General features: G+C 40.9%; 1 protein-coding gene across 1 annotated transcript in view; it reads left to right on the forward strand.

The window, feature by feature from the left end:
- Nucleotides 1–358: 358 nt before the first annotated feature.
- The window catches only part of NUS1 (NUS1 dehydrodolichyl diphosphate synthase subunit), a 33,605-nt gene continuing 21,587 nt past the window's right edge, over nt 359–12,376 (forward strand). Inside the window, exon 1 of the mRNA XM_054490692.2 lies at nt 359–991. Within this exon, the coding sequence (XP_054346667.1) occupies nt 577–991 (415 nt within the window). The 5' untranslated portion in view covers nt 359–576. The remainder of the gene's footprint in view (nt 992–12,376) is intronic.

Consider the following 12,376-nt stretch of genomic DNA (forward strand, 5'->3'; position numbering starts at 1 on the left):
ACTGAGGGCTGCTTTCCCTCCCTAGGTTCTTTCCGGCGTTTGTAATTTCCGATCCACTTAGGACACTTCTACTCCTCAGAAACCGTTTCTGTAGGGGCCGTGAAAGGAGACAGTATAAGACGTCCTGGACCCAAGGGACGCCGGGTCCCCTGGAAGCGCCCATCGCATTGAAGACCACGTGTGACTTGGTGGGGTCCCATTCAGAAAAGTCCCGGGTCATTCGCTCATCGCCCTCCACGCGACCAGGGGGCGCCCGCGGTATCGGCCCGGCTAGTTCGCAGGCGTGCACCTTCCCTCGCTGCGCCAGGCTGGGCCACATTCTCGGAGCCAGAAGCCGCGTCAGAATTCCACGCTGGCCAATCAGAACTGTCCATGTACTACTGGGGGCGGGGCTGCCAAGGGAGGAGGAAGATGGCGGCGGGGGCGAGGTGAGGTGTTGGCAGTGGAAAGGGGTTCGGGCTCGGGGGGCGGGGGGACGCGGAGCGATGGCCCGCGCCGGCCGCAGGGGCGGATAAAAAGCCGTCGCGCCGCGGGAGTGGGCGGGAGGGAGAGGGGGTGTCCGAGGGCCACAGGAGTATGACGGGGCTGTACGAGCTGGTGTGGCGGGTGCTGCACGCGCTGCTCTGTCTGCACCGCACGCTCACCTCCTGGCTCCGCGTTCGGTTCGGCACCTGGAACTGGATCTGGCGGCGCTGCTGCCGCGCCGCCTCTGCCGCGGTCCTAGCGCCGCTCGGCTTCACGCTCCGCAAGCCCCCGGCAGTCGGCAGGAACCGCCGTCACCACCGGCACCCGCGCGGGGGGTCGTGCCTGGCAGCCGCACACCACCGGATGCGCTGGCGCGCGGACGGCCGTTCCTTGGAGAAGCTGCCTGTGCATATGGGCCTGGTGATCACCGAGGTGGAGCAAGAACCCAGCTTCTCGGACATCGCGAGCCTCGTGGTGTGGTGTATGGCCGTGGGCATTTCCTACATTAGCGTCTACGACCACCAAGGTGAGGCTCGCTGCGGTGGTGGGGGGTGGCCGAGGCGTCTTGGACCGCTAGACCGCTGGTCTGGCGGGTGGTGCCCATGGCGCGAGTTGCCGCGGCCTCTCTGCAAATCACAGCGCTAGCGCTTTCGAGGAAGGGAGATCAGCTTTATTGAACACCTACTAATTCTCTGGATTTGACTCAGTCGCTTTTTAACATTTTAAAAATATCCGTTGGCCGGGCTCGGTGGCTCATGCCTGTAATCCCAGCACTTTGGGAGGCCAAGGCGGGCGGATCACCTGAGGTCGGGAGTTCGAGACCAGCCTGATCAACATGGAGAAACCCCGTCTCTACTAAAAACACAAAATTAGTTGGGCGTGGTGGCACATGCTTGTAATCCCAGCTACTAGGGAGGCTGAGGCAGGAGAATCGCTGGAACCCGGGAGGCGGAGGTTGCGGTGAGCCGAGATCGCGCCATTGCACTCCAGCCTGGGCAACAAGAGCGAAACTCCTTCTCAAATAAATAAATAAAAATAAATAAATAAATAAATCTCTTATTCGTTATAATACCGCAGTAATGTAGATGGTATTTGTATACCCTTGCCAAGGTTTAAAAACATTAACTGATTTGCCCCAGGCCACAAGATCGTAATGGGGCCACAAAGATCGGAATGAGGATATTGGAATTTTAGCCATTCTTTGCTTTTTCACAATCTTTGCCTTTGATTACACCACAGTGTTTCTGTAAGAGAGCTTCCAGGCGCTGTTCTTAAGTCGCAGTGAGGCTATAGAGGACTTAGGCATGGGCTGTGTGATAGGTACTGCAAATGGGAGTGGTGGGGGTCAGGTGGTATTTCAACTGAGTTTATGAAAAATATGTGAGAGATTGGATAGGCAGAAAAGAAAATGCTCCCTTTCTGTCTTGGAAGCCTGGGATGGTTTGTGATCCTTCATCATCAGTGCCCAACACAGTACTTGATTGAATTGTCCTCTCATACGTTTTGATTGAGGGAACGAATTTCACCATAGGGAGTTTTTGTAAGTACAAAAATTCATTACTTATTGGGTAGCTACAAACCTAAAGCACTGTGCTAGGCATATTCCTTGGAATCTTGCATTTAATTCCATGGACTCTCAGGCTTGTTAGGAGGTAGGCACACACTCACGTATTTGACATGGTTAAAAACAAGAAGTGTTGAGAGTAAAATTACTATTGTGAGGAGAGAGGAGAGAAATTGTGAATGAAGGAACTTGAGAAGTTCATGCAGTAGAGGTGGGATTTAAGCAGGACCTTGAAGAATAGGTAGAAGATAAGTTGAGGAAGACTCAGGTTTGGGATGTCAGGTTTGATTTTCAATCAGATCTTGAGAGCATTGGAATTTCTTTAAAGATAAAGACGTGAGAAGAATGATTTAGGAGTATTGGTATGAAGGGAAGAAAACGAAAGTTTTATTCTCTGTTCAATAAATTACCTGTGTGCTCTAGAGAAGCATAAATCTTTGTCAGATAGGTAAATTTAAGTGCAGGGTTTTGTCAGAAAGGGTAGGCGTAGGCCAGACAGTAACGCTTACAGGGTGATCTCTGATTGCCCTATCATCTTTCCTGCAGCCCGCAAGGAACATGATGACGCAGTAGCCTGTCATCACCAAATGATGATTTGCCCTATAGGGTAAAGTTTGATATATTCAGGGACTGACATTTATGGAACTTGCTAAAGAACTCAGCAGACCAATAGAAATCATGAGATTGTTAGGAGATGACACAATCCATGCCTAAACCAATGCTTGGAGAAAAAAATAAGTGAAGCAAAAGTGCACATCGAAGACATTAAGCAATGTGGTGGATTGATGTACAACCAGGTGATTCTTTTAAAGCAAGTATCTTTATCTTCCAGTAGGGAAGGAAAATGTATAGCTAAATTGTTTGACTTGATGACCGTGCCTCCTAGCACAGACTATAATGTTGCCACATTTCCTTGTTCCGGCAAGTCCTGTGTTTAAATTGCTGATGTGATTCAGAAGTATCCTGTATCATACTTGCTAAAAGAAAAATGATTAGTACTTAAAAGGAAGAAGTAAGCTAAGCCAAGTTTTGGCTGAGAACTGAAAGGCACCTTAAGGAGCATTTTCAGTGAAAGGGCTTACAGGATTTTGTGTCTTAACTGTAAAAGCAGTTTTTTTGTTTGCTTTTTTAAAGGAATAAGAAATATTCCTGAAATAAGAGACCTTCAGTTAGTCCATTCTTGGTTTTGATTTGTTCATGCATTCATTTACAGGTGACAGTTGGGGTCTGTTAAGTACCAGATACTCTTCCAGACATGGGAATGCAGCAGTGTACTCATGGAACTTAGATTTCAGTGGGAGTCTGACAAATAATATACGTGGGTAAATATGTGATAATGTAAGTGCAATGAGGAAAAATAAAGCAGAGAAGGGAAGACAGGAATGTTGAAAGTCAGTGGTGTAGGAAGGGGTACAGTTTTAAATAGGGAGGCCAAGGAAAGGCTCTTTGAATATAGACTTGAAAATATAGGCCATGTGGATATGTAAGAATCACTCAGAGGGAGTATAGACATGTAAGCTTTATTTAGTGTTTCTTTTTCAGTGTTTTTTTTTTTTTTTTGAGACGGAGTCTCACTCTGTCACCCAGGCTGGAGTGCAGTGGTGTAATCTAGGCTCACTGCAACCTCTGTCTCCCAGATTCAAGTTCTCCTGTCTCAGCCTCCCCAAGTAGCTGGGACTACAGGTACTGTGCGCCACCACGCCCTGCTAATTTTTGTATTTTTAGTAGAGACAGGGTTTTGCCATATTGGCCAGGCTGGTCTCGAACTCCTGACCTCAGGTGATCCGCCGGCCTCAGCCTCCCAAAGTGCTGGGATTACAGGTGTGAGCCACCGCGCCCGGCCATATTCAGTGTTTCTGAATAAATGTCTATTTAAGCTTATATCTAGATAGATATTTAACATATGAAAAATCCTATTGACATACTCATAAATGCCACTGGGATACAAGAAGTACAAGAAATGGTGTCTCTTAAGGAGTTTCCACTCAAGTAAGGATGTCCATTAAAAATTAACACAAGCTAATATAGAAATGCTAAGTGAATGGCAGATACTTTATTTAAGGAGCAAAAAATGGAAAATTTCCTGGGTTACCTCCATATTTGTCTGTTAAGGAAGGGAGCAACACCTGAGCTGGACCTAGTCAAAAAGATAGAATTGGGATTGGCGTGAACAGTGTTTTCTATGTGTGTGAATGGGGATTTCCCTAATGGCAGCATTCCCATTAGATTAGCTTCAGTAATAGCATTGAGTAGAGTGTTGGGAGCAGTGAATATAGTAGGTTAATTTATGTAATGAACAGTTGGGAAGTGAGGTAGGATGAAGGCTTGGACAGCTATTCTGGTTATCTACTGCTTTGTAGAAATCTACCCAAAGCATAGTGTTTTAAAACAACAATTTAATGTATTGACTTAGTTCAGTTGGGCAGTTTTTCCTTTGGGTCACTCATAAGCTTTCATTCAGATAGAGTCTGGGACCTAAAGGTTTCTCCTTATGTCTGGTGCCTGGTTTTTGATGGCTGAAATAGATGGGGCAGGTTGGTCATCTGGCTTCACATGGTCTGGAGGTTTGGCTTCAGGGTAACGAGTTAACTAACTTCCCCCAGAACGAATGTTTCCAGAGACTTGGCCAAAGGTTGAAGCTGAAAGATGTCTTAGGACCTAACCTAGGAAATCATGCAGTGTTATTTTTGCTATGTTCTCTTGGTCAGAGAAGTCTCACGTCTGTTCTGCTTCAAGAAAGTGGAGAAATGGACTTCACCTCTCAATGAGAAAATGGCTTGTGTAGAAAGGTTGGGTGAGGATTTGAAGGGAGATGGATGGGCAGCCACTTTGAAGACAAGCTTACCACCTTACATTTTGTTCTGTCCTACACCCCTTTGCCCTCAAATTTGTACTTAAATTCGTTCTAATTATTGTTGGATCTAGATAATAATATTTAATCCTTAGACTAAAAGATCTATTATATTGACCTTGATTTGACTGACAGCAAACTGGTCTTTTTGTTTTTCACTACCTGCAATATTTCTTGATTATAATAGAGTCTGCAAGTAATTCTTTCATCTTTCAAAAATTCGAGTTGTTCTCTCAGGACAGTGATCAGGAATTTTTTGAGTTCAGAATTCTAGTGAGATTTGGCCGTTCTGTCTATATGATTATAATTTAAGAAATGACCATAACTGGGATGGTACAAGAACCAGGGGTTGGGGTAAATGGATTTTATTGTTCTAGCCTTAGCAGTGTTGTTTGCCTGTGTCTCACATGCAAGTACACTTGGCTCCAAGTTATCTGGATATGTATTGTTATCTTAAGTGACGGAACTTCTTCTTATTTCCTGGCTTTATTGTGCCTTGCTGGGAACCTTGTTCTTGGTCAGTATTTTTCAAAACCTGTCTGTGGACCATCTGTGAATTAGTCATTGGGGATGCTTATAAAAAATACAGATTCAACACACTAAGTAATCAAACTTAATGAGGGAACTGGGACCTGGGCGTCTCTGTTTTTATCAAGCTACCTATATGATACTTCTGCACACTGAAGTTTAACCCTAACACAGATCAAAGGATACTCTGCTACTTGCCTTACATTAGATTATTTATATTTCATGTTCCTTTTCATGATTGAGGATAATTTGGGGTAAGCCTTAGGATTATTTGCTGTAAATTGGAATGATCCAGAATAAGGCATTGCCTTCTGTGTGAGAATTCAACAGTAAGATAACAAATTTTTTTTTGTGCTGCTCTTTCTAGTGTTATTTCCTTAGTTTATTTAAATCAAAGCTAGGTTGCTTTTGAAATGGTTTTTGGGTACAGGTTTCTCACAGTAACATTTTAAAAGTCTGCCAAGTGTATCCCACCTTTTCAACCTATTTCTCAATGCTTTGCATACCTTTTGCTACGTCTGTATTTAGATTATTTAATGTTCTGTCTTCCTGAAACTCCCTCTTCTCCTTTTTCTGGCAAATGGCTGTATGCCTACCAAGGGGCTATTGTTCATCTTTTCTAAGTCGATCCTAAATATCACCTTGTATATTTTTGCCTTTCTTGAGTATTCACTCCGTTCCCTATCTTACTGTATCTCTGAATCTCCTCAGAACTTCAGACATCTCTAAAGGTACTTCTGTTCTCCGCTTTGTGTGGTTAAATTTATATGTATATGTGCATAAACTTTCTTACTAGATTATAAGCTCCACAGATGCTACCCATCCTTCTCCTTTTTGCTTTTCTTACAGAGTGTATCTTGGTGTTATGCATGTAATGAATAGTTAATATGTGTTCCTTGAATTCAAAGAAGGGCTGCATTTCATGTAGATAAGAATAATGAACTGAATTGCACTTTCTGCTTCCCAACACAATACCCAGAAGCCTTAAAGTAATGCAGGAAAATGAACATAGTTTACCCTAGTTTACTTAGTTGGCACAGTGACACAGATACTACTGAGAAGTATGATCTTCTTAAATTTATTCTCCTTATGTTGAAATACAGAGGTGCCGGAAATGTTGAAAGTCTAAATATAGATGTGATTACGTTTGACATACTGAATAGTGCAACCTAGTGTTTATCTTCCCTCATGTGGAAACTCATGTAAGGGAACATTCTATTCTTAATCTCTACCTTTGTGTAGTTGACTTCTTGTACAGAGTTTCACAATTATCTTGACATCCTGGAATGTCCTCTTCACCTTTTTCTGGCAAAGGGCTAGCTACCTGTCAAAAGACTGTTGATTCTTTTTTTTTTTTTTTTTTTTGAGTTGGAGTCTGGCTCTGTCACCCAGGCTGGAGTGCAGTGGTGCGATCTCGGCTCACTGCGACCTCTGCCTCCAGGGTTCAAGCTGTTCTCCTGCCTCAGCCTCCTGAGTAACTGGGATTACAAGCATATGCCACCATGCCCACCTAATTTTTTGTATTTTTAGTAGAGATGGGGTTTCACCATGTTGGCAAGGCTGGTCTTGAACTCCTGACCTCAAGATCCACCTGCCTCAGCCTCCCAAAGTGCTGGGATTATAGGTGTGAGCCACCGTGCCCAGCCTGTTGATTCTTGTAAGTCCATCCTATCATCTCTGAAGTAGCCTCTCTCGACTATTCCATCCCCAGTCTTACTCTGTCTTTGAAAAATTGTATCCTGCTTTTGTTAACTTTTTAAATGACTTTATTTTCTATGTACCCTTTTGTTTAACTATAGTACTGGATCTGTGTATAAAAGTAAACCTTTGCTGAGTGTGGTGGCTCACGCCTGTAATCCCAGCAGTTTAGAAGGCTGACATGGGAGGATTGCTTGAGCCCAGGAATTTAAGACCAGCCTGGGGAATATAGTGAGACCCCATCTCTGAAAAATAAAAATAAAAAATGAGCTAGACATGGTGTGTGCCTGTAGTCCTAACTACTCAGGAGGCTGAGGTGGGAGGATTACTTGAGTCCTGGAGGTTGGGGCTGCAGTGAACCATGGTTGCACCACTTTACTCTAGCCGGGGTGAAAAAGTGAGACCCTGCCTCAATCAATCAATAAATCAAACCTATATCTTAATAGTAATAATTATCCTTTGTTGAACTTTTAGTCTGTACTGGATACTATAGAAAAGTCCCTTAAGTCGTTAGCAGTTTTACAGATAAACTGAGAATTAAAAAGCCAGGTTCCAAATCTAGTAAGGAGCAGATCTAGAATTTGAACCAGATTTTTATTCTAGAGCTTTTGTGCTTAACCATTACATTATTTTGATTTCCATTGGTAGGAGAATGTGACAACAATAGTCACTTTTAGTACTGTTTCTGATTCTTTTGGGTCGTCTTCAAGCCTTGGTAAACAGGCACTTATCTACAGGTCATAGAAATTATTTGTAAAAGATATTAAAAGACTAATAGAAGTTTCTTCATCCTACTAGTATACATGTTCATCCTTTGAGTTATAGGACACATTTTTTAAAAAACCAGCTAAAAATTTAATGTTATGGTGCTCCAGCTTTGTGTTGAGCTGTTAGTTTGTCAGGTGAGCAGATTCTGTAAATATATTCTCATTTTAAAAATGTCCAACAAGATGCCGAAAAAACCCACATGGTTTGTTCATTTTACATATCTGACAAGGTAGGACTTTACATGCTGACAAGCTAGGACTTAAATCCAGCCCTCATTTTGTTATATACTTTGTCACCATTACACATACCTGTTCTCTTACTACAGCACTGCAGTATAATTTTCTACAGTATAATTGTTGTTCTGTGAGGTGTCCTGAAGGGCTCTCTCCTGAAATAAAATAGCTTTTAATGGCCTATGTATTTTGTTATGATTTATTTTCTTATGACTACTTCAGTCATGTAAAATTTTAATGGTAGATTTTTTTCATTTTAAATAATTGCTCCATAAATATATGTTTTCTTCTCTGAAGATTGCTCTCTAGTCGTTCTATAATTGAGTTGTTAGAGGTAACTTCGGTGACTAGTTTAAAAAGAAAAAGAGGTAGGCCAATTTTTAGAACTGGCATTTATTTATAAATAGAGATTACTTTAATTCCATAACCAGTGAAGTGCTTAATAATGAGGAGAGATTGTTTCAGTGCTTATCTCATTTTTTCTCTTGTTTGTTCTTGTAAGTACTTGCTATTATTTCTTAGAAAGTCTGTTTCTGTAGAAGGGAATAAATAATCACAGTAAAAATTCCAGTTTCAGATTTAAAAGAGATTAAATGTATTTTAAAAGTCTCATTTTATAGACTTGATTATACATTTCACATACCTTTTAAAATAATCAGTATTTGAGGAATGCAGATAAGATTTGCTGATGGAATACTTGTCTAATTAAACTCCTTGTGACTTGGTTCCCTTAATTTAAAAAAAGTATGCATGTCATGACTTTATTATTCAGTTAATGTGTAAGACCGAATACAGTATGTAACCTAATAAGTAGATTAGGCAAATTAACTTCTACTCTACTCTGCTTTCTTCTAGTCCATATGTCTGGCTTCTCCTCTGTTGTACTTCCAAATGTTGTGGTGTCCTAGAGTTTGGAGCTGTATGTATGCCTTTGTCTTGCTGTTATTCACTTTGTTGCAACTACTCAACTCTGCTAGTGTAGCCAAAAATGGCCATAAGCAAATGTGGCTGTTTTCCATAGCAGTAGTTTGCTGACCCCTGTCCCTCAGGTAATCTCCCCAATCCCATGGCTTTAAATGTCATGTGTGTGCTGACACACAGATTTGGGCTGGAAATACAGTCCTGATATCTCCCATAATTCCAGACTTCTGTATCTAACTCCTTGCCTAAAATCATTTATTAGGTCAATCCGATGCCTTATATGTCTCAAACAGTACTTTTGAGACCTAATTCTTGTTTTAGTCTCCATTGCAGCCACCCAAGTTTAAATTACCATTGTTCTTTCACCTGGATTACTGTAGTAGCCTCCTAATTGATCTCCATTTTTCTATCTTGGTCCCTGCATAATCCATTCTTCACCTACCAGCGAGGTGTTCTTTTTTTGATGGCATCATTCGGACTGAATAAAAGCCTCCAACAGCTTCTCGTTGTAGTTGGAATGCTTTAGAAATTCATTACCAAGGCCCACAGGCCCCTTCATGTTACGGCCACTGCTGACATTTCTGGTCTCCATATGATACTCTTCTTTCCTCGAATGTGATGAGAAACCTGACTGCTGAGAGAGAATATGCAATAGAGTGATTCCTATAATAGCAATCACCTGGGGAAGTATTGATTTTTATAGTTTAAGAACTGAAAAAAACAGCAAAAAACTTTTTGTTTAATACAGTTGTTAAAATAATCATGAGACTAGCACCAAGGAAGCATACATATTATACAAGTAAAAGAAGCAGGATACAAAATTGCATAATCACATACACTAGGATTACATATGCATGTGGACAAAGACTAGACAATATTGAGGAGTAGAAATAGTTGTGTTACAATGGTAAGATTAGGGACATTCCAGTAGTTATGGGGAAGGTTAGGGAACATTCCCTTATTATCTAAACATTGAACATCTTATTTTTTAAGACTAGAATTTAAAACAAATGTTTCTTAGAATCTAAAATGAAGTCTTCATTTGGCCCCCAAAATGCATACCTGCTGTTTATTAAGAAATAACAAAAGCATGGTAGTCTTTCTGAGGTATAACTTTGCTAGAATAATTTTGTTCTTTCACGGAAGTTGAAGATTTTACTTTTTCAACTTCTACTTTTTACTTTTTTGGTTTTACTTTTTCTTTTTCAACTTTTATTGTAGATTCAAAGGATATGTGTGCAGGTTCCTTACTTTGGAAATTGAAGATTTTCTTGTGTGTGTTTTGTCATAAATGGCTATTTGATATATCTTTTCTTTCTTTCTTTTTTTTAGAGACAGGGTCTTACTTTGTTGCCCATGCTGAAGTGCAGTGGTGCGATCATAGTTAACTGCAGCCTTGAACTCCTGGGCTCAAACGATCCTCCTGCCTCAGCCTCCTGAGTAGGTAGTACTACAGGCACAAGCCACCATGCCTGGCTAATTCTTTTATAAAGACAGGGTCTTGCTACATTGCTCAGGCTGGTCTCAAATTCCTGACCTCAAGTGATCCTCCCATCTCAGCCTCCCAAGGTGTTTGGGATTATAGGCATGAGCCACGATGCCCAGCCCATTTAACTTTTTTCTTTATATTTCATATAGTTTACATTTGGGAAATTGAGAGTACATGAAATATAATTTTAAAGCAACAAAACATAAAGTAAAAATCTTTAAGTCATTATTGCAAAAACTTATTTTAGATTCCCAAGTCACTCATGAAGAATTCAAATATCTGTTTGCCCTGTGAAACCTCCTCAAAAGCCTTTTAAAAAAGAGCTCTGGAGTCAGAAGAATCACTTGAACCCAGGAGGTGGAGGCTGCAGTGAGCCGAGATCGCGCAGTTGCACTCCAGCCTGGGTGAGAGAGTGATACTCCGTCTCATTAAAAAAAAGAAAAAAAAAAAAAAAAAAGGCAGGGCGCCATGGCTCACGCCTGTAATCCCAGCACTTTGAGAGGCCGAGGCGGGCGGATCACGAGGTCAGTAGATGAGACCCATCCTGGCTAACACGGTGAAACCCCGTCTCTACTAAAAATACAAAAAATTAGCCGGGCGTGGTGGCGGGCGCCTGTAGTCCCAGCTACTCGAGAGGCTGAAGCAGGAGAATGGCGTGAACCCAGGAGAAGAGCTTGCAGGGAGCCGAGATCGTGCCACTGCACTCCAGCCTGGGCAACAGAGCAAGATTCCATCTAAAAAAAAAAAAAAAAAAAGCTCTAGTCCTAGTTTTTTCGAAAAATACTACTCATTTATTAAAAGATAGGTTGTATTTATTTTATAAAATTCAACTTTTTTGGAGGGGAATTCAAAAGTTAGTTGTACAGTGGAGTTTAGTAGTGTTCCTTTATCAGAGTTAGAAATAGTAACTGAACTGAATAATTAGAGGGATACCTGGATTTCAGGCCAAATTCTTAGGTGCTTGGCCAAAGACAATTGCTTGACCTTTCTGGATCTTTTTTCTCACCTGTAAAAGGTTGGAATAAAGTGATTCTTGAGGCGCAATAGTATATAATTCTGTAAAATACCGTTTTCTTAAAAATTTGAGCATTTTTAAGTGTTTTCCCTTAATCAGTTATTTCTGAATGAATATGGCCTTAGCTTCCTTTTACATAAAATAACTTTTGTAATAGTTTCTTTATCATTTTGGGTTTAGTTTGGATTCTGGAAGGGAAACAGGATGAATTATAATATAAGAAAAATAATCTGTACATATACTATGATATTACTAGAGGAATTGCCTGTTTTAGTCAAAGCCAACCTTATATCTTGTATTTCTTGTGTATCATGTGAAGTGTGTGTGTGTGTGTGTGTGTGTGTAGACACTGAATCCTGAAGAAAATTGTAAGCTGGTAATATTGCTTGTGAATAAGTAATCAGATTTCTGGGTGGGGGTCAAGTTATGAGTTATTAGGAATCGTCTTGCCCATAGTGTCTTGTCTACACTCTTAGCAGTTCTCAGAAACTGTACCTTTAAATTTCATTTCTGTATCCAAATCAGCCAAGACAAAGATTCTGTTCCAATAACTGTATGAAAGTCTTTATAAGAGACATTTTGTAACTGTCTGTCTGTAACATTCTTTCCTTTTAGTGGAACTTGTGCTTGTGTGCAATAAGGAAGTGTCTGCTTTTATTGTGGGATGTTCCTGGAAACCTAAGAAAAATTCCATTCAGTGACATGTTCCTTTATGTTTCGTTATTGTTAAGTGGCACTTTATACATTGGTAATTCAGTTGATTAAATAAACATTGAACTGCTATATGGAAAATATAGGAAAAGAGATGAGTAAGACACACGTTCACAAATAAGACTACAGTTGA

Source organism: Pongo pygmaeus, chromosome 5 (genome assembly GCF_028885625.2).
Source record: "Pongo pygmaeus isolate AG05252 chromosome 5, NHGRI_mPonPyg2-v2.0_pri, whole genome shotgun sequence".
Classification (NCBI taxonomy): Eukaryota; Metazoa; Chordata; class Mammalia; order Primates; family Hominidae; genus Pongo; species Pongo pygmaeus.